The following is a 21,457-nucleotide window of genomic DNA, read 5'->3' as shown; positions in this document are numbered from 1 at the left end:
TTGCTATTGGCTGAAACAGATTCTTTAGATTCCCCTGCGTCATCAACGTTCACTGTTGGCCCCGCCCCTCCTATAAAAGCTGAGAGGATTAAGGAGGAGGGTTTCCTCCAATCGCAGCCCTCAGTGAGCATTGATTTACAGCCCTAATGAGGAACTCCACTGTGTTCCGTGGGAAACAGCCAGCTGTAGCAGTGATGTTTTTGACTCTGTGCTTCTATAAAGAGCAGATTCTGGTCTAATCAAAGACACATCTATGCGATGTGTGTATTCCCGTCTGTCTTTGCGTGTGCGCGGACGTGTGTATCATCTTATTGCTGTGTGCGTGAGGTGGAGGGAGAGCAGGGTTGTTTGCCCCTGAGCGGTGTCTGTAAGGCTGTGTGTGAGCTTCATGCCGTGATTGTGTGTGCCTGTGGTTGTAGTGACAAATCTCACCTTATGAACTTGCGATGTGTGTGTGTCTACAGACACATCATTGTGTGTATTACTGTCTGTCTTTGCGCACAGTGCTGCCTAAGTGGGCGTGTCTTACTGCTCCAGCAATAACGGCCATAATCTAGGGCTTTTTTGAATTTCCCTCCTCGTGGCAGGTCAGCAGAAAGAAGGGGTTTAGTTACTCTTTAAAGTGGCCATATTTCATTATATACTAATGTAAATAAACTAATCCAGTTGAAATCATGCATCGTTGGTAAGAGCCCAGTCCTACATCTGAAGTTTCCGCTGATCAACCCCAAACCTGTGAGGCAGTAATGAGACAGAATTGTATTCACCATGCCAAATACACACAAAGAATCAAAAAAACTCTTTTTGGTTAGTGGGATAAAGGCTTTTTGGTACCTTATGATTTGATGTGATCTGATGATATGATCTGATTGGATATTGGTTTTTTAGGAACAACGCTGCTTTTATTTGTGTTTTTATATGTGTACCTGACTGTGTTTTTGAAAGACAAAAGCTTTTAATAGAGATTTGTTTTTTTTTTGTTTTTTGGCCAATATGCCTATATTTTACAACTTATTTAGTCTATAACCGATACAGATATTTTTCCCACACACAAATCATTTCATTTCTGTAGTGGAATTAACAAACAGAATTATTCTTCCTCATCTTTATCATGTTGACTCACTGGCAAACACAACATAAGACAAAGTTGAAAATGATGTAACGTTAGTAATCATTCCAAAAACACTTGTTTTTAAACAAAAACAATGAAGACAGTTGAAGCTTCTTCTACTAAAAACGACCTATTCTACTTTACTACCTACTTGCTAAAAGCAACATTTTTTTTCAAGATCCAAGCATTCTGTGTCATAGCTGTATATGTGAATAACCCTAATTTGAGATTGTTGAGTGTCTATATGTTTTTGTTTTTGTTTTTGCCAACTTAGTGCCAACCAGTAAATTATTTATTAGTCACTGCTTGGTAAACAGGAATCTTTTATATTCAAAAATCTTTAATATTATACTGTTGTTTTTATCATGTGATGCATTTTCATTATCCTTGTTTCATTTTATGATTAACTTATTTCTTGTACATTCTTTCAATGTGTTTATATGTTTTTTTCCATACCCAAAAATGTCTCATTTCCATAGGTGAAAGTGACAATTAGTAATAAATAATCCAGTTTTTAAATTCAATGCAGACCAAAGGGTTCACTTTTGCACGTGTACAAAGAGCAGATTACAGATTTCTATTTTCATTTAAACCCCTCTGTCTCCATTAATAAAGTAAAATAGAGACAAATCAGACGAAATGCCCCAATGCAGATAACAAGTGGAAGAAGGTCCATATATTATCATACATATTGGATATTCTTTTTTTCTTCCTCTTCAAGTGAAAAAGACCTAAATCATCCTTTCAGCTTCCATACGGTTTTACAAAAAACTCATCACTGTTTTTAATTAGCAAAATTATTGAACATTAGCATCAACCTGATCACAATCTTATAAATAGCTTTGTATGTGTCCGGACCAACTGATAGCGTTACAAGTATGTATTTTTTTAGGTGGATTTCAGTGAACAATGATAAAGACATGGTTAACCATTAAAAACACGACTACAAACATGCACTTTCACACTACACTACAGCCTGCTGATTAGGAAATCTTCGGTTCAGACTACCCTAATGTCTGACAAACTTTCCTCTCGCTCCAAACTCTGGTGCTTATTGCTGTGATGTCATGTTACATTGCTGCATTTATCAGCAATGTGATGAATGCTACAATGTAAACACATTTCATGTTTATTTTAAAGGGGCAGTGTTGTGAAAAATTTACTTTATAATGGTTTTGCTACAGTAATATACATTCTTTTGGCCTCATTCAGAGGGTCAAAGTTCTGTTTCCTCCCTTCCTTGCTATTCCACATTTTGTTAAAAGTCAGCTCCAAATGGGCGAGTTGGATTTTTCTCGCATTGTGACGTCACAATGTGGAAACTCCTCCTTCTGACAATCCTGGCTCCTCCTACCCTATAAGAATGTGAGCTTCTCCCTCTCAAACTACCTCACAGGTAAAACAAACATAGAGAAAGGCAGGTTGATATTACAGTTAATATCACAGTTAATATATTTACGTTCAGTATATAGATTATACAGTTTATAGATAAACCGAAGAGCGCTTTTTTGGGCTTTTTTCAAGATCAGCCATCGGTCAAAAAAATAAATGAAAATTAAAAAAATATACTTTTTTTCTTTATTCTTTTTCTTTATTTTTTATTGTTTTATGTTTTTTTTTAACATCACCAGCCCTCCCTAAGGAAGGGTAAGAAACACTTAATTTATAATATATACATTTATATCATGTGAGTGTTTCAATTCTCTTTCATAATCAATGTGCTTTAAATAAAAGTATATCGGCTTCTAAAATCGGCTTTAGATATCTGCCATCAGCTGATTTATTTATTTTTTTAATCGGTATCGGCATCGGCCTTTGAACATCCCATATCGGTCGACCTCTACTCAGAATCAGTTTTAGTAGCCGTTATACCACCTTGTATTGCCTTTATGGCATGATCTGATGTGTTTGTGACCCAATGCGATGCCGCGGTTGGACAATACAATGGACTGTTGTCTTAAATGGACTTAGTTCTTAGAACAAATGGAGATGGTTGAAAAAATGTAGAATGCTGGACCTTTAATTACCTCCACCAAGGAGGTTATGTTTTTGCCGCCATTATTTTGTGTTTATTTATGTATTCACTTATTCACATATATACAGTGTATATATATATTTGTCTGTGAACAGTCTAACTCAAAAATTAAGGGACACATTTTGATTTCATGATTTTCAGGAAATATCCAAATTGGGATAAATAACAAGTGATTAGATTTTGAGGACAATCCGAATCAATCAACTGACTCTTCGTCAGTTTGAAAAATCGATAAATCCCTATCTTCAGCTCTCTGAGCTGATTCTACAACACCTCCTGCTGGTGACTTTGTGCATTACATGCTGCAGTCACTTTCTGTTTTGATCATATAACAGCACAGCCACGTGCTGGAAGTTTCTTTCAAGCCTTTGAAATGTGAATGATCATGATACCATGACTACCAATAGCTGGCCAAAAGAAAATGTGCTTGGTGTAGGTTTGCGCTCTCTGAGTGCTTTTGTTCTGTTATTTGGTGGCTGTGTTAGTTTGAAACTGGCAAAGGCTAAATTTATCTGACTGTTGCAGCTCTGTGCTACACATAAGCTTGATTAGCCTTGTCTATCATCAGCTCAAACCCATATTATAGAGCTAAGAGTTAAATAATGACTGTAGAGTATTGACCAAGTTTGATGTTTAACTCCTCTTTGACTGTTTTTCTCTTCCAGGAAACGTTTGTCCTGCTCAGAGTCGCTCTACTCAGAAGGAGATGCTAGCCCTCCTCTTGGTGCACGTCGTCGATTTTCAGCATTGATGGATACTCATCGGTTTGCCTCGCCTCTAGAAGGCGAGACGGAATTTTTGACCCGCCAGAATCCCATGAAGGTCCGTGGGACTTCACTGGATGGAACGACTGTCCCCTCACTGTGCCTGCTGGAGCAGAGGAGCAGCCTGAAGGAGATCAACGGAGCAGGTGTGTTATCAGAGGGAGCGTCTTAACAGCAGTAACAGAAAAAAAGGAAAATGATGAGTGTGCAAATTAGAACGTAACAAAGAGCAAAGTTAGTGCTGAGAAGATATGAGGGGCCTTCTTCCTGATAATTACTGCTGAGTCAGTAGGCAGCAGGGTAATACCTATTTGAACTTCAGTTGGTGATAGATTAAAAAAAACCTTTCTGTTCTGCATGATTGTACGTTGTTACAGACAAAGCTCTCAGACCCAGTGAAGCACCAGGCATTACAACAGCCAACACATTGTCCTCCAGTGTAGCAGCAGCTGGCCGTGACGTGATGACTCCTCTATACGACCCTCTAGGGCCTCGAGCCACCAACGACCTGGTCCTCCGCAGGGCGCGCCACCAGCACTTGTCCGCTGATGCAGAGAAGCGAAACTCCAGACCTGGCAATAAGGTCATAAAGTCAGCGTCTGCCACAGCCCTGTCAGTTATTATCCCATCAGGTTAGAAGCTCAGAAGTGGAATCTTTTCTGGAAATGTGGCTGTGTGCAAAAACACAAGTGCAGTAACTTCTCTCTGTCCTCCCTGCAGTGGACCAGCATGGTGGCTTCTCCCCATTGGCCAGCCCCATGTCCCCTCACTCCTTCTCCTCCAATCCCTCATCACGGGACTCATCTCCCAGTAGAGACTTTTTCCCAGCTGTCAGCATCCTGCGCTCCCCAATTACTATTCATCGTTCAGGAAAGAAGTACGGCTTCACCCTCAGAGCTATCAGGGTCTATATCGGAGACAGCGACATCTACAGTGTGCATCACATTGTTTGGGTAAGAAAGCTTTGGTAAAAGACTGAACAAGACTATTAATGTTGTTATAAGTAGGTTAAAAGTTATAGAGGCTAATAGGTGGTGAAGGGGTCATCTTCTGATCGAGAGGTTGGGGGTTTGATCCCAGTCTATGCCTGTCTCTGCGTCAAAGTGTCCTTGGGCCAGACACTGAACCCTAAGTTGCTCCCAGTGGTTGACCAGCGCCTTGCATGGCAGCTCAGTCCCATTGGTGTGTGAATGGGTGAATGAGTTGCAATTGTAAAGCACTTTGGGACTACTTCAGTGTAGTCAGAAAAGCGCTATGTAAATCAAGTCCATTTACCATCATATGCACATTGTCCTTATTGGTCCATGTCAAACATGTACTTGAAAACCTTTGACTGATTCTGAAGTTTTGAACTATCAATAAATACACTCAATACGATCGTGTGCACCTTTTGTTGCGTGTTGACAGCATGTTGAGGATGGCGGTCCTGCTCAGGAAGCCGGCCTGTGTGCTGGTGACCTCATCACTCACGTTAACGGGGAGCCTGTTCATGGTCTGGTTCATACTGAAGTGGTGGAGCTCATCCTGAAGGTCAGCATAAGAAAGCTTTTGTGTGATATATCGCACAGTTTTATGGTTTCACATTTCTGGATAAGAATGTATTCAGAGAGGTTTGTCAATGGATAATAATGACATGCATGACTGATCTTTGCAGAGTGGCAACAAAGTGACCGTGACCACCACGCCATTTGAAAACACCTCCATTAAAGTGGGCCCTGCACGTAAGGCCAGCTACAAGTGTAAGATGGCCCGGAGGAACAAGAGGACCATGGGAAAGGAGGGCCAAGAGAGGTAGGAGGTCGTATGACTGCACTGACAACTCAATGAAAAGAGCATATTGAAAAGAGTTTGTAAATGATGTAGCCTACAATAGTTTCCTTTTTTTATATAGTCAATACTCAATACATTAAGTTAAACACACAACTAAAGTGAAAACATTTGTTTGAGCAATCAATACATAGTTCAATACAGTTATTGTTTTTTTTTTTTAATCTTCTCGGGGAGATGTATGTGGTTGATGAGTTTTATTGACACTGATGAAAACACTGAAAAATTGGGACAGTAGTAAATGTTTTTTTTTTGTTTAAGCCTTTATGTTTTGACCTACAGTATATTGTCCTGAAGGCTTCCGCAATTATGGGATTTTTAATGGTAACAGCAATGCAAGTGTCTCTTTGGATCTTTATTGTAGTTGGTTAAAAAAAAGTATGGCTACGCATTGTGTTTTATTTTGCCTTTTTTTGTCTATCTTGCAGTAAGAAGCGCAGCTCTTTGTTTCGCAAGATCACCAAGCAGTCAAACCTACTCCACACCAGCCGCAGCCTGTCCTCTTTAAATCGCTCTCTTTCCTCCAGTGAGAGTCTGCCTGGCTCTCCAACTCACAGCCTGTCAGCTCGCTCTCCAACACAAGGCTATCGCTCCACTCCGGAGCCTTCGTACCTGGGTGAGGCCCTGAAGATAACTACTGTAATAACTAACTAATATTGTTCAAACAAATTAAAAACAGTAAAACCAAAACTTTACAAAGTCCCAATAGATTTTACTCTTAATTTCTTCTTCTAATTTCTAATGTCTTCCGCTCTCTTCAGGCGCTTCTTCCCAGAACAGCTCTCCAGCCTCTAGTACTCCAAACTCCCCCGCTCCGTCCCAGCACATGAGGCCCAGCTCCCTGCACGGGCTCTCCCCAAAACTCCACCGCCAATATCGGTCTGCGCGTTGCAAGTCTGCCGGTAACATCCCCTTGTCCCCGTTAGCACACACACCCTCTCCTACCCAGTCCTCTCCACCTCCCCTGCCCGGTCACACTATAGGAAGCTCCAACACCACCCAGTCTTTCCCAGTCAAGCTTCACTCTTCACCACCTGTGGTTCGTCCCAGACCAAAAAGCGCAGAGCCTCCACGATCTCCTCTTCTTAAGCGTGTGCAGTCGGCAGAGAAGCTTGGGTCTCCTCTAACCCAGTCCAGTTCTACAGGAGGACTTGGAGGTCCACTTAGGAAGCACAGTTTGGAGGTCCAGCATTCGGAATACCGCAAGGATGCTTTTCTCTGTGAGCTTGGGCTTCAAAGTCTTCTGGAAACGGATGGAGAAAATCTACCACCCAATCCTCCACCACTGCCTTCATCCTCAACTGTACCAGAGACTGGCGTGTTGAAGCCTGTGAGGAGGCTCGGGAGGCAGGAGTCACCGCTTAGCAGAGAAACTCTATTGGCTGGAAGAGAGAGGGAAGAGAAGGAAAGAGGGAGGGAGAGGGAGAAAGAGAGGGAGGGAGAGACAAGTCGAGGAATGGCTGCAGGGTCACACTCATTCTCAGCTAAAAAACCTCAGGCTAATGAGCTGCCCTTTAATTCAGAAAGCTGCAGATCACAAGCAGAAACACCTAAAGCTGTTGCACCAATTACCACGAGCAAACTATCAGTAGGCTTGGGGGGAAATAATGGACTTGAGAAGGTCTCATTGAATCAGGCACCTCTAAAGCAGTTAGATTCCAAGGCTACAAAGGGTGAGTTACCTCATAGTAAAACCCTTCAAGAGCAGCAGCAGCAGCAGGTCAAACTTGAACCAAAGCAGGAAGGAGACAACAGAGGTAGGCGTGGTCTGCCTCAAGCCACCTTCAATAAGAGCTCTGCTGCTGGTCCAGATACTGGAAACAATCCAGGACTAACTGGAGGACAACTGAGCATTAACAAAACCTTTAAACCCTCGGGTATGGGAGACAGCTTGAGAAAAGCTGATGGAAGTGATTCAAGGACTTCAGACCTTAGCTCCAAAAGCCCCAAACTTCCCACTCGTATCCTCGCCCCCGTTGTACCTCCACATGGACAGCCACTCTCACTGAGCAAAGTAAGGCAAGGACTCGGCCCTGGTAACTGCTACAGAGGCACCCTTGACTGGGAAGACAAGTGTCGCCTCGAGGTGGTTGAGGAGCATTCACCTTCTCCGTCTCCATCACCAACTGCAGTCACCCCGTCCCTGTGCGGGCCTTCATTCTGTAAGTCTCGACCTGTTTCCCCCGGTGACAAGACAAGCTTCGTCAGCCAGCTGACGACCGTGGCCAAAAACGTTCTCGGACCTATCAAGCTGGGATCTCAGGAAGGAGCCAGAAGCCGAGAGCAGCAGGCTAAAGCTGCTGAGGAGAAGCAGGGGAGTGCAGCGGGAAGGTCTGACAACACTCCTGGTAATCGTTTGGTTACTGGAGCTACAGTGGTGACCCAAAGTCCTGCTGGTCCACCTCTAGAAGCCTCTGCCACAGGTGTCGGCAACCCAAAAAAACTGTGACCCGACCAGGCTTATGTATGGAACATTTGTGAAAAAGCAAAAAGAGAAAAGATGCCTTTTTTGAAGAACAATGTAATGAAAGACAAGCACTTAAAACCAATGTACATTCCAGTTTTAGAGTATTTAAAATGTTATTTATTGATTCCAATCAATGGCTGAATCAAACACAGGAGTAACGGTCTACTGTAAAGGTGCATTAACTGATTAATTTTCTAATGTACACATTTGAAAATGAGACTCTTAATGTATCGTGCAACACTTAATCAGATGTATATGTTGTGGGTCTACGTAAAAGCATGTGATATGGTATATATACTGTACATGTATTATGGACAAAAGAAGGTCAAAAAGTGCTTTACTGATCAAAACATGCTGAATACTGTGACAACCAAATCGATCGCCCATGTTTATCTCACAGCTATTACTTTTCTTACGTCACTGCTGTTCACCTAAAACAGAAAAACAGATGAGTGGTGATATTTTGAATCGGGCAACACAAAAGGCTACAATGGAAAGGAGAAAGATGATTAAGTCCTTTTATTCCTCATCTAACAGTTGGCTTTCTTCAACAGTTTGACAGTCACACAAAGCCCAAGCAGGCGCTTTGTCAGTGGATGTCACATCAGGCATCAGTTAGTTGCCTATCAATGTGTGTGTGTGTGTGTGTGTGTGCGTGTGTATTCCGCGCCTTTCGATTCACATTCAATGCTTCTAGAAGGCTGCATCCGGCTGAAGAGGAAAGTGGCAAAAACAGAGCTCAGGCGTGGAGCTTATCTCGGCTTTGCAGGACAGCCACCACATTTCTCTCTATCACCCCACCTCTGACTGCTACAACACTTGCAAATGCAAACACACACACACACACACACGCACATTGCGGCACTGCCTGCATTTGATTTACATGCCTTCAGATTCGTACCCCTGTAGTTCATGTTGAAGGACAGGAACGTGTGAGTGACAGAAGGCAGTTGAGAGTTTTCCTTTGTCTGTAAAAAAAGATAAAAAGCACTGACACACTTGGCACTATTGATGCAGAAAATGTCATACTATAAAAAGTCGAACTGCTTATCAAAGTGTGTAGAAGTTTGGGAATTCATTAGCAGTGGCAAACCCATGTGTTGCTTTGAGCCAGTCAAGGAGGAAGCGTCTTAGGCCCCGCCCCTCTAGAAATGTAGGTTATATATCAGTCATAAATAAAACAGACTGAAAATACTGCTTCAGGATGAGAAAAACAGATTTAGCCTAACTTGTTTCTTTTGGTTTACAGTTGCTACACTTTAATCTGTTCTGAAGTGCAGAATGATCTTCAGCCTTTGCATTTTTCTGTGTAACCTACTGATGAAGGAGACAAATTAATAATCTCAGCGGGGCAGCTGATAAATGCTCACCAGATGAAGCAATCAGTGTTATTTTTCTCACTGATTTTATTTTAAAGGTTCATTATTGTTTACAAAGCTGTCAAATCATTGGCAGCTTCATAGCTCCAAGCAGAGCTGGTTAGTTAACGTCCCAATCTACCACTAATTTCATTTTTCTAAGTAGAGTTTGTGCATCTGAAGAAAATAACACAACATACTTAAAGCACCTGCAAAGTTGCACTTTGAGCCATGGAAACATTTTATGTACAGACAGTATGTAAGGTGACCTAGTCTGTTTTCAGTGGTTTTGTCAGATTATAGGATATTATCAAGTCGATCACGTCTTCAGTTAAAGTGGGTTATGTGATTAATATTAGGGAAGTTCATGATTCGACGAATGGAAAGTGGTATTTCAGTTTTTGAAATAGAATGTTGGTGTAGTTTGGACTAATACTGAGACTTGGATCTTCATCAGCTTTAGAGGAATGGCTGGTCACAGATGACTAGCATCCAGTGTTTAGGCTTTATGAAAAGAAAAGGCTTCCTTTAATTGAGATTTTCTAATCTGATCCTAGTGGGAGAATGAGTTTCCCAGTTTACTAAGGGCACACTCCTAAATGTACAAGAGCCAAACTATCACAGGCACACACAGATTAACACCTACAGTAAATGTATTAACTTTTATGAAGCTAGAAAAAACATGTTTGACTAATGGTGGAAAAGGGAGTAAACCCCCTCACAACTGGGGGAAAAACATTAAAAACCATGTGTGACCACAGTGAGGCAGTGCTGTTAATCTCAGAGCCAAAGGTACTAAAAAAAAATCAATAAAGTTTTATTTGACCTCTTGTAATGCATACATATTAGATGCTGGGTGACAAATTATTAGTAAAAATTCATGTTGGCTGGTATTTTTTTCAATGCAAAGCTTTGCTGGGACGTGTTTGTTAGTTACTCTTTGTAAGAAATACATAAATCAATAAATACATGAAGTTGATTCTGCTCTATTCATTTGTAACCATACCCTGTCGTCATGACTATACTGTATATGACATGTTTTACCTCCAACAGGCTTTATCCAGTGAGACTTCTTTTCAACATGCTGCTGTACTGCCCCCCAGTGGTTGAACAGTAAATTGCTCATTGAGGAGTATTTTCAATGAAGATTCCAAACCTACTGACTTACTGCAGAATGCACATGAGAAGCCACCAGGGTTGAAGTTAATATGCATCTATATGTTTAATGTCATTTATTGCGGTAATAACTAATGGACACTTGAAACACAAATAAGTACTCTGCTGTGTTCTAGACGTGACTGTTAATTTATTGAATTGAAAATAAAGAATGCAATTTTTTGGTACTTTGTCCTTTGTATTGTACTAATAGGATACTGTTTTATATTTTGTCAAAATGAAGAGTTAATCTTAAATTACCCACTTTAATAAGCCAATGTTTTTTTTTAAGGAAACTGTTCTAGTGTCACTTATTATGTATCTCTTTTGATTCTGTTTTTCAAATCTGTCATTTTCTTGTCAACATTGGAAATCATACCTATGACAAATGAATACTAGAGTTTTAGGTTTTTAAACCGTCCACAATTCTCTGCCTATTGAAATAAAACAAGCCTCGTCTTTCTCTTTTTTTTTTTGTGTTTACTTTCAGATTTATTTATTTATTTATTTTTTGTGTGCTTTGTGCTGTAATGTTAAAGAAATACACATTTAAATTGTGATTGTAATGAATTGACATTTTATTCAACTGATTATGCATTTATTTAAAAAAACAAAGGAGGGGCGGGGGGGGGGATGGGGTTCATAGCTTTATACACCTAACTGAATTAGGGCACACGTGATCAATAGAGCACGTGATCAATTCAAATAAAGTACTCCTCTCTTTATCTACTTAATTCACCTTTTGAATTCCTAAAAATAAAAAAAAAATGATTTCTACAATTATAAAGTTAGATTGATGTATTTTACTTGCAGAAATATAATTGTTCTGTACTATCGCGATGTCTACACTCGAGGTCGCAGATTATTTAAGTGACGTCAAAATTGACCAATCAAATTTGACGTTGTGATGACTTCAGCCAACCATGTGATGCCCGGAAAGGACAACAGGAAGTAACCCTGCTGTCACTAGGAGCTAGCAGACTAGGAGTGAAAGAACAAATCCTTAAATGTGCTATTTTATATACATGGAAGCGGTTTTCTTTTAGGTAGAGGGGAAGACTTAATCTTCTACCGTGGCTGGGTTCTATTTGGAACGTGGTCAAAGTCCCCAGTGGTCTTTTTGCCTTTGGAGGTGACGCGAAGCTAAAGTTAGCTTGTCCAACTGGCTGGTTTCAGACCGCAACCTTGTGTCTGAGACGGAGGGAGAAAGGAATCCATCGAGATGAGACATACGGACACAAGACTACAGACAAAGTAAACCTCTGTTACACTAAGGTAGGCTGCTGCTGGGAGCTGGAATGTTTGGTATGAGTTAAAACCATTGATCGCAGGCCGCTAATGCAGCTATAGGTTTGTGGAGGTGATGGTGAAAGAATGAACAATGTTCAGACTATTATTGAATATATGGCCGTGAGAGATCGTGGAGCCTGAATGCACGGGTTTGGCAAGTGCTAGTCACGTGATGCATGTGCTCGCTCAGAAGTGTGTGCGTGCGTGTTAACATTCGTCACTGGAATTTCCTCCATTGTGCACAATTGTGGTAGAAACAATGTCATGGTTTTGCTTAAATCCTGCTGTGTTAAAGATATTTTGCAGCTGGAGTTTTTCTGACAGACGTTCAAAAAGTCCAGTTAAATGACAACCAACAACCTGGAGTTTCATCCAATGTCCAACATGTCTAAATGTAGCTGATGTTAGTTAAAATTTAAACGTAAGGTAATTATTAAAGGCTCTTGGTGTTCTTTACTAGTACACATGAACTACCTCTCTACTACCTTTATTGTTTACAGTTACATTTTGCCTTTTTTATGTATTCATGCTTAATATTAGATTTTTTAGCTTTGTTTTTTAATTATTATTTTTTAATTGTATTCAATAAATACAGTTTGCACAAGTTTGCCTTTTCTTATTCATCAGTGGCTTTACAGTCCTTATGTTGACATAGGGCTGGGCGTTATGGACCAAAACTCATAGCTCGATATACAATATAAATCTTGATCATTTTAATTCAAATGAAGTCTGATCAGAAAGACAATTCAGGGTTATATTTGCTGAATGCAGAATGCCACACAGGCACATTTATTAACAAACAGCTGCACAACATAGACCACTTTTGTCTTTTTCTCCTATGAGGGACAGCATGTGTGAGTGAGTGTGGATATTTAGGGGAAGGACTGGGTTAGGACGCACTCAGCAATCCATCTAACTATGATTGTAATGCTGTTCTGGGAAGTAGTGAAAGCAATGAATCCTAAAACTAGTATTTTAAAAAAAAAAGCTATAAAAGATATATATTGACATAGGCGATATTGTAATTTTCTACAATATCGCCCAGCCCTATGTTGAAAGTGTTAGTGATTAAAGTTCATTAATGTAATTTAGTCTTATTTTGCATCTTTGTCTTGAATCATATTTTGGTATTATAAGAATTTATGTTCATGTGCAGTATATAGTTTAGTATATATCCTGGGTATATCAAGGTATGTATTTCATATATCAGCCAATATATTGGCTATAGGCAGATGCAGCTTTTCAAAAACCCAAAATATCGGCATCAAATATCAAAATCCTATATTCGGTCAAGCTCTAATAATTACTGTATTTCCCTAAACTGTAACTATGGAAACAGTACAGCTTTGTGCCCAGAAATGATGAATGTATAGATGATAATAATATATTCTTATGTAGAGTTCAAATGCAGGCATGAAGTAGATAATTAGGTTGAGTTCCTGCGCTACAGACTTACAGAGCATCAAAAGCTAATGATTCTTGCTTGTTTTTTGTTCTTAGTTCTTGGCTACAATGAGGATCATCAGAGGCTGGCTCTGAGGACTCAGAGTGATGAACTCCGTTTCTCCCAGTGCTGCACAGTACAAAGGGGGAATGATGCAGGAGGAGGCAGTGGAGAGCCGCAGGCCGCTACCCATGGAGCGACAGGACAGCTCAGGCCTCAGGACGCTCCAGACTCTGAGTGCCAGCGGAGAGTCAGGGGAGCCGGACGAAATAGATAAACTTAAAGCTAAACTGATGTCAGCGTGGAACAACGTCAAATATGGTTGGTTGTTGTCTCATTAGATGTGTGACTGAAGATGTTTATGTCCTCTGGGTACAATTTTAACTTCAAGTGGAACGAAGCAAAACAAAAACTAATTTCTACTGTGCTCAGAAAGAAACTATGATTCATTAAGAAGAACAAACCAGGGAAGGAAAAGAGGAAATGCAAAAACTATTTTCTGAACTATTATAGTCCAAAGGGGAGGGGGCTGAAATTTCTAGAAATGAGCAGGTTAAACACAACTGTCTGAGGCCAACACAATATTACTGCCTGTATGGTTTCTCTCTTGTTTTCCTTTTTAAATACATAAGAAAGTGAGAGTTAGTGGTTTGAGATGACTTATGTGATCCCCTGGTTGATGCTCTGGTTTGACAACAATGGCTTGTCATTAGGGATGGGAATCGAAAACTGGTTCTTTCTGAATCCACCTTCTCCACCCGCAGCTGTGCTGTGTTTGTAGCGTCTCTGTTGCTACTCACTTCCGGGTTCTGTACACTCTCACAAAAGTTGCTTCTTGCACTGACTTTTTTCCCGAAAACAACAAACTTCCGCAAAAAAACACACCTCGTCGCCAGTTTATGTCCTCATAAGTAATCAGACACGGGAGACGGACTGGTACTGATCGTTGTCTTTAGTTTGCTCTTTCACACGTTCACACACATGGCTGATGATGTCACATGTAACAATGGGGACGGCGTCTCTGAAGGTCCATTTATAGAAATGTAAACAAAGGCTAAACTAAAGCTTTACTGTTTAAATACATAACAATAAGTGCAGCTCTACTTTTGGTTAATATGTTCTTTTTTACTGAAGAATGATTTGTTTTGTGTCTGAATTAGTTTTGGATCAAGTTGTTCAAGTTCACAAGGAGCACTGTAAATATTCTCAACTGTTTGTAACCAAAATGCGTCATATGTTGTAATATTAATAATTCATCAATGTTATATAGCACTTTTGTATATATTATTATAAAGTGAAAACAATCTTTATCTGGTGGAATAAAAGATAACTGATATGCAGGAAATCAAAGAGACAATGATAGTATCATAAAGAATTAAAATTGCATTATTTCATTCCCTCACCCAATGAGAATCGATAAGGAATCGAATGGATAAGCAGTATCGATAATGGAATCGGAAACGCTAAATTCTTATCAATTCCCTTCCCTACTCATCATTGACTACTTTGGAGGTTTTTTATTAGACTATAACTTCAACAACTGCTGCTTTTGAACGTCTTTTTTAAAACCAGTTTCTCTTGCTTCTCTGTTTGTAGGTTGGACAGTGAAGACTAAAACCTCCTTTAACAAACTGTCACCGGTCACTGTCCTCGGACAATCCTATCTCCTCAACAGTGAAGGTAAGTTTGATAGAAAAACATTATTATCATCATCCTAAGAAGTTGCATTTGTATAAGATGATTTGGAAGAACAAAATACGCAGGTACTACTTTATTACTCCTCCTGTGTATCAGTTGGTCAGTGAATGAAGGTTGTTTTGGTGAAATCAGGTCAATATCTTCTTTCTAGAGACCACAAATATTGGTCAGGAGGAGTCCGCTCCTCGGAAAACAGAAGCTCAGTGAGAGGCTGACAAAACTTTTTTTTCTGTACCGGAAAAACACGGCCATGCTTTTCTTTTATCTTAATGGAAGTGTAACACCTGTCTCTGTCTCCTTTGTCTTTCTCTCTCTCTCTCAGATGAGGTGGAGCGGTTTCGTCTGGCCTTTGTATCCCGGGTGTGGTTGACCTACAGACGAGAGTTCCCACAGCTGGAGGGCTCCACATGGACCACAGACTGTGGCTGGGGCTGCATGCTCCGCAGTGGGCAAATGCTGCTGGCACAGGGACTCCTGGTTCATTTAATGCCCAGAGGTTTGTGCGTTTGCGTTTACTGAATGTTACAAAGAGGATGATTAATCTGTACAAGAGTCTTTATCTAGAATAGAATAGAATCAACTTTATTGGCCATGTAATGTATGTTATACACACGAGGAGTTTGACTTGGTGAACTGTGCTCTCTCTAATAATGTAAACATTAAATAATAACAATTAACTAGAAAAAAATATAAACAGTAGTTAGACTATGTGCAAAACTAAATAAAATAATATAACAAGATAACAATAACAAGATAAGATAATAATAATAATAATTAATAATAAGATAATAGTGCAGTAGTGCAGTGATGATTAGTGCAGGTGAACATTTAACATGTATTAAGCACAATTAAAAAACAATACATAATATCACAGAAATAGATATACAGAGGAAGAAACCTTAAAACACCACATGCAATCTCAAACAGTTGTATTTCTATACTTTCACTTTCTTAAATATAAATCTTAAAATAAAATGCAGTATACAAATATCTGAACTGTGGCATATTTTCACTTTGTGCTCTTATACTGGCTACTCTGTATTTATAACACATTATAAAAAAAGTGATCAAAAAAACTAATTTTAGAGACAAAAATGCGTGATATAAAATTGACATCAATGACAAGAAAAAGGTTGGGAACCACTGTTAGGTAAAGGAAGAAACATTTTAAAAACACAAATGTTTTGTGGTTCTATTCTCTATACTCTGCTGTTTATGTTTCTTCCACCAACTCTGTTTAAGTGTGCTCTTCTTTAACCACCTCATTGTACTTTATTTTGAACAGTTTTCTGTTAGCAAATGGGTAAAATCTCAGCTCTCACTCATGATTTAACCAATGATCCTTTTTAATTCTGTAGACTGGGCTTGGCCTGATGCTCAGCAGCTAACGGATGTGGACTTTGAAGTCTTCCGACCACGTTCTCCTGCTCGGGCTGGAGGAGTCCCCATCCCCTCATTTGGATCTCCACGAGGATCCAACAGCCCAGAGAAGTCAACCAACCAGGCGCCTAAATGCAGTCAGAGGAAAAGACCAGAATCTGTAAAAGACAGACGAGCTGAGCCCATTCACCAGAGGCTTGTCACATGGTTTGGAGATCAGCCTCCGGCAGCCTTTGGCATTCACCAATTGGTGGAAATTGGTAAAAGTTCAGGAAAAAAGGCCGGTGACTGGTACGGCCCTTCTATAGTGGCTCACATACTACGGTGAGGAAGTTGCGCTCGGAGGAATTTATCTACAAAGTCCTGTGCAGGTAATAGTTTGGCATTTTTTAAGATGTGAGTTTTTTTCCAGGAAAGCTGTAGCTAAAACCCCAGTGGTCCAAAACTTGGCTGTATACGTGGCCCAGGACTGTACAGGTGAGAGGTTTTTTGTTAATATTTTGGTAAAAAGGTTGCATTTGTTTTCAGATTGGTTGTTGCATTACTTAAAGGAGCATAGGGCAGGATTTGTGAAAAAATAAACATTAATTTTAAGTTTTTTTTTTAAAGCTAATGGTTGAGGAAGCACTCAAAACCAAAGCGAATGAGCCCACATACATTTCTCCCTATTGCTTTGAACAGACTGTGTGATACGTTTTGTACTGCTGTTTCGGACACAAATTTCCTGAGTAGTTCTGCAGTCGTGACGTCAAATGACGCTGATGGTGACGTCAAATGACGCTGGTGCGTGTTCTTGACGGCTTTGAGAGGCGGCCCAATACCCCTGAAATAAAAAAGAATGAGGAGAAGATGGCTTGGAGACTGAAAGAAGACAAGCACAGTGGACTAAACTACTGTTTTGTTCCACAGATGTACGCAGAGGCATGTGCACAGGTCTTACAGTAAACAGTCACATGAACGGCTGCTGCGGCAGGAAAGGAAGAACGCTGCACACAAACGACACAATGTGACCAAACACAAACACCATTTATAAATATCTGTTCGGTGGTGTCGGGTTTTATCAGGGTTCGGTCGGGTATCAATCCTCTATCCACAGTATCTAATCAGCTGTGCCCCGTTCCTAAAGAGTTGATGCGCGCTCCCGCGGTGGCTTGGCTAATGGTTGCAGTTCCACTAACCACCGTGGTGTCACTATTGAGTCTAATTTGTAGATCTTGCCCTAGGCTCCTTAAAGCAAAGACTCTGTAATCTGTATTGTCATCATCTTCTTGCTTTTCACTGTAAAGTTTACAAAGAGGACGTGGTGCGATTATGTGACCAGTCTCTAAACCGGACTCTGGTGGATGAATTCAGTCCTTTATGGAAATCTGTGATCATACTGGTGCCTGTGCGACTGGGAGGTGAAACCCTTAACCCATCATACATCGACTGTGTTAAGGTTTGTGTTCTCATTTTTATGGCACATTTCCACTAAACCAAGTTCCTGCAGGTAAACATTTTAAGAATATTTACTGATTGTCTCTGTTATACATTTTTATCTTCAGAGCCTCCTAAAGCTGGACTGCTGTATTGGGATCATTGGGGGGAAACCAAAGCATTCACTTTACTTCATTGGCTTCCAAGGTGAGAACGGGTCGGGAAAGACGGGAAGAAAATAGTTTTTAATGTTCTTTGAATAAATCTCAGCATCTCCTGAACTGTAAAGGAACAGTAAAATGACTAATAAAGCAAATGTTTAGGAAACATCACCTAATTGTTGTGGATGTTTAAATTGTTTACTGAGCAATTTACACTGGCCTGTGAGAGACATTGATAATACGTATGTTACTGTGTGTAATGAAAGTTTTGTTAGCACAAATTATTCTAGATGCACAATTAACAGTAATTGTATTTGTTTGATATTGTATTGATTTCATCACACTTATTAATATACTCTTCATTTTTTATATATATTTATCACAGTCCACACTTGTTAATTGTTTAAAGCAACACCACAAATGAATGGAACACATTTTTCAGACAGGCAGGGATTGTAAATGGTTTAACTACTGATGTACTACTGATGTATGTATCTGATTTGTTCCCATTGAGGAATTTATGAATCAATGTATAGTTTTTCTTCTCGTTATCAGATGAGCAGCTGCTGTACCTGGACCCTCACTACTGCCAGCCGGTGGTCGACATGACACAAACCGACTTCCCTTTGGATGTTTGTACCTCTTTTTTTTTTTTTAATGTCATGTTATCAAAGGTTGTTAGAGTACAGCCATGTGACTTTGACATCAGATATTTGTCTGTACATTCTGTACAATACAGATAATAGAACAATGTCCTCATATCTTTGCAGTCGTTTCACTGCAGCGCTCCTAAAAAGATGCCCTTTAATCGCATGGATCCAAGCTGCACCATCGGCTTCTACGCCAAAAACAAGAAGGACTTTGAGTCTCTGTGCTCAGCAGTAAGCACGGTCAGTTCCTCCTCCTCCTCCCACAGAGATCATCTTAACGGCACTTTCCACATTTCATAGATTTCATACTTACTTTTGGATTTTTTTTAACCTTTGTGGGCGTTTTAAGTTGGAGTTGGATGCGGTTTTTGTTTAGTTTGTTGGTTACGCTGGGGGATTAAAAACATTAATTGGTGAAACTATCTGTCATTGGGCTATTATACAGATAGTTTTGTTCAAACAGTGATGTTGGATGAGAGATATAGTCCTGGGTAGAAAAGTGTTATATTTTTTAGGACTAAAACACAATAAGTTCAGCTGATAGTTAGTAGCTGGGTTTCCGTTACAGAATTTTCGCAAAATAAAGGCGATATTTCTGAATGTCGATAAAGTATAATTGCACTTTGACCGTGTTTCCATTGAAGTTTGTTTTGGGCAGAAGCCTCATAAATCCTGTGAAATCTAATCCCATGAGACTTCGCTGAAGAAAGATGGACGCTCCAAAAGCTAAGAAATGTCCGGTCTCTTGTTCAGTTTACATGTACCATGTTTTCTTGGAGAGAAGTGATCATGTGACTAAGTACCTCACGTCATGTGAACATGTACATCATGTTCTGTGACGTGTATTTGCAGAAAAAGTGTTTCTATTGAGCTTTTGTGACACATTTCAATATTGAAACATCTGAAATTCCTCTTCATGATTGTGTAAAAACCTTTTAGTAATATTTTTTTTTTTTTTAACTTGGGTGTTTCCATTATTAGTTTTTATTGCGCCATTTAGATTTTGCTCATTTCCAAGGGTAATGGAAATACAGCTAGTGTTGTATATAGTTAGTTATTGTATTTTTTTTTTTTTTTCTCCTTCTTTGCAGGCTTTCATAACTGAATGAATCATTTTCACCTGTTGATTTTATATTGTTTTTAAACAGTTTTTGTTTAATGTAAAATAAATAAATAGATAAAAGTGTGTATTCATTCATTTCTTTATAAAGTTTATTTTGCATTGACCTTTTCTTATTTTTCAGGCGCTCTCGTCGTCGAATGAGAAGTATCCCATCTTCACCTTTGTTGAAGGCCAGGGTCACGACTATGGACTGGAAAGTCACAGCAGTAGTCACACCCACAACCCAGTAGCACATATCCTACCCCGGGGGAAACTGGGCCAATGTAACAACAGGCGAAGCAGTGATGAGTTTGTCTTCCTGTAAGGATCACAGAGAAGATGTTCTTCCAAGAAGCAACACTAGGGGACAGAGTTATAAACTTTATCTCATTTGAACAGGATAATAACAGTAAAGAATATGACACTTTTATGCTTCAACTCTCAGTAGTCATAAAGGATGCTGCCATCGACTTTGTGCGAATGTAAATCATAAGCCAACAGTTCTTTGCAGGTACTGACTGGAACTCTGCTTTACACGTGTGGTTTAAAAAAGAAACATGAATGATAAAGATTCCAGTTCTTCACAGTTTTTTGGATTATCCTACAACATTTTCTCCATTGTGTGAAAGGAAAAACCCAACTCACTGATTTACATCTCATACGGTGTGATGTCTGGACACATGAAGACATGTTATGTGTGGTACGCAATCTGCTGTATTATCTGTTAATTATCACTGAATTTTCTCTATCTCCATATTTATGTATATTGTGTGAATGTGGCCTGGGTAATTTATTAGTTTGGTCTTTATTCGTATCCACAAAGGATTTCTACTTTCCCCGTTTGATCTCATTGCCTCAAACCCACTCACTGCTTGATTTGAGTTCTAATTATTTATTATGAAGTATACTTAATTAAAAAAATTTAAAAAAAGAATATACTTAAATCCTTAGAGATCTGTTTGTAAATGCTTTACACCTAAAGTGACTACTGAAGAATAAGATCCCTGATTGGCTGTGAGTATTGATCCTTTAGCTGAGCTGGTGACGGCTGTGTAAGCTCACCTGTTAGACTGGTTACCGGTGAACATTTAACTGTTCTTTTGGCTAAAAAAACACAAACCAGCTTTGTTTACTTAAAGACAGGTTTTATTTATGCTTTTGCTAAACCTTCCAGTCAGTAAGACAAAATGATGCTGAATGTCCAAGTGTTTGTGTTCAACCTTGAAGCCTCTGTCACAGCATCACTGTGTATACTTGGTCCATTTTTTTTACATATGCATTACTACTGCAATTTGCACTACTGCTGTTCTAGGAGTTACTGTCTGTATTAAATATCAAACACTGGAATTGCATTTCGCTACTGTGTCCATTGGGGTTGGTCCTACTTAAAGGAAATAGTGGCAAAGTAGAAGATGCAGCAGAAAACTTTTATAACAGTTTATAATATGAAAGTGTAATATTAATTGTTAATAAATAGTTTAAACCAAATTTAGTTTTAATTGATACTTTTATTTTAAATTTAAATGTTTTGCTGTTGCTTGCTACTTTTTTTTACTTTCTCACTGGCAGACAAAGTTAAATTCAATGTGTTGCCCTTTG

The 21,457-nt window shown here is 39.5% G+C and overlaps 2 protein-coding genes across 6 annotated transcripts in view; both read left to right on the top strand.

Annotated features, from left to right (window-relative positions):
- Nucleotides 1-10,900, top strand: part of mast1a (microtubule associated serine/threonine kinase 1a) — an 89,910-nt gene extending 79,010 nt beyond the window's left edge. For 4 of the 5 annotated variants that reach the window (XM_028443048.1, XM_028443056.1, XM_028443042.1 and 1 more), the window contains 7 exons: nucleotides 3,812-4,056; nucleotides 4,288-4,542; nucleotides 4,631-4,863; nucleotides 5,318-5,440; nucleotides 5,565-5,701; nucleotides 6,166-6,353; nucleotides 6,499-10,900. In XM_028443048.1, the coding sequence (XP_028298849.1) occupies nucleotides 3,812-4,056; nucleotides 4,288-4,542; nucleotides 4,631-4,863; nucleotides 5,318-5,440; nucleotides 5,565-5,701; nucleotides 6,166-6,353; nucleotides 6,499-8,186 (2,869 nt within the window). In that variant the 3' untranslated portion in view covers nucleotides 8,187-10,900. The remainder of the gene's footprint in view (nucleotides 1-3,811; nucleotides 4,057-4,287; nucleotides 4,543-4,630; nucleotides 4,864-5,317; nucleotides 5,441-5,564; nucleotides 5,702-6,165; nucleotides 6,354-6,498) is intronic. The other variant, XM_028443073.1, reaches the window with a different exon arrangement.
- A 728-nt stretch (nucleotides 10,901-11,628) lies between these two features.
- atg4da (autophagy related 4D, cysteine peptidase a) lies at nucleotides 11,629-21,215 on the top strand. The gene is made up of 11 exons (XM_028459440.1): nucleotides 11,629-11,992; nucleotides 13,508-13,772; nucleotides 15,048-15,131; nucleotides 15,472-15,645; nucleotides 16,508-16,853; nucleotides 16,942-17,006; nucleotides 17,816-17,967; nucleotides 18,074-18,152; nucleotides 18,662-18,738; nucleotides 18,877-18,996; nucleotides 20,001-21,215. The coding sequence occupies exons 2-11, from the start codon at nucleotides 13,559-13,561 to the stop codon at nucleotides 20,181-20,183; spliced, it is 1,494 nt and encodes a 497-aa protein (XP_028315241.1). The 5' UTR covers nucleotides 11,629-11,992; nucleotides 13,508-13,558; the 3' UTR covers nucleotides 20,184-21,215.
- The last annotated feature ends 242 nt before the right edge of the window (nucleotides 21,216-21,457 follow it).

Source organism: Gouania willdenowi, chromosome 1 (genome assembly GCF_900634775.1).
Source record: "Gouania willdenowi chromosome 1, fGouWil2.1, whole genome shotgun sequence".
In the NCBI taxonomy this organism is placed as follows: domain Eukaryota; kingdom Metazoa; phylum Chordata; class Actinopteri; order Blenniiformes; family Gobiesocidae; genus Gouania; species Gouania willdenowi.
This window is presented reverse-complemented; position numbering and strand designations above follow the sequence as displayed.

Excerpts from the sequence above, each read along its gene's own strand:
- atg4da (XM_028459440.1), top strand. The coding sequence starts at position 13,559 with ATGAACTCCGTTTCTCCCAGTGCTGCACAGTACAAAGGGGGAATGATG. Across the intron at positions 16,854-16,941 it reads ATAGTGGCTCACATACTACG|GAAAGCTGTAGCTAAAACCC; the intron begins GTGAGGAAGTTG and ends GTTTTTTTCCAG. Across the intron at positions 18,739-18,876 it reads AAACCGACTTCCCTTTGGAT|TCGTTTCACTGCAGCGCTCC; the intron begins GTTTGTACCTCT and ends ATATCTTTGCAG.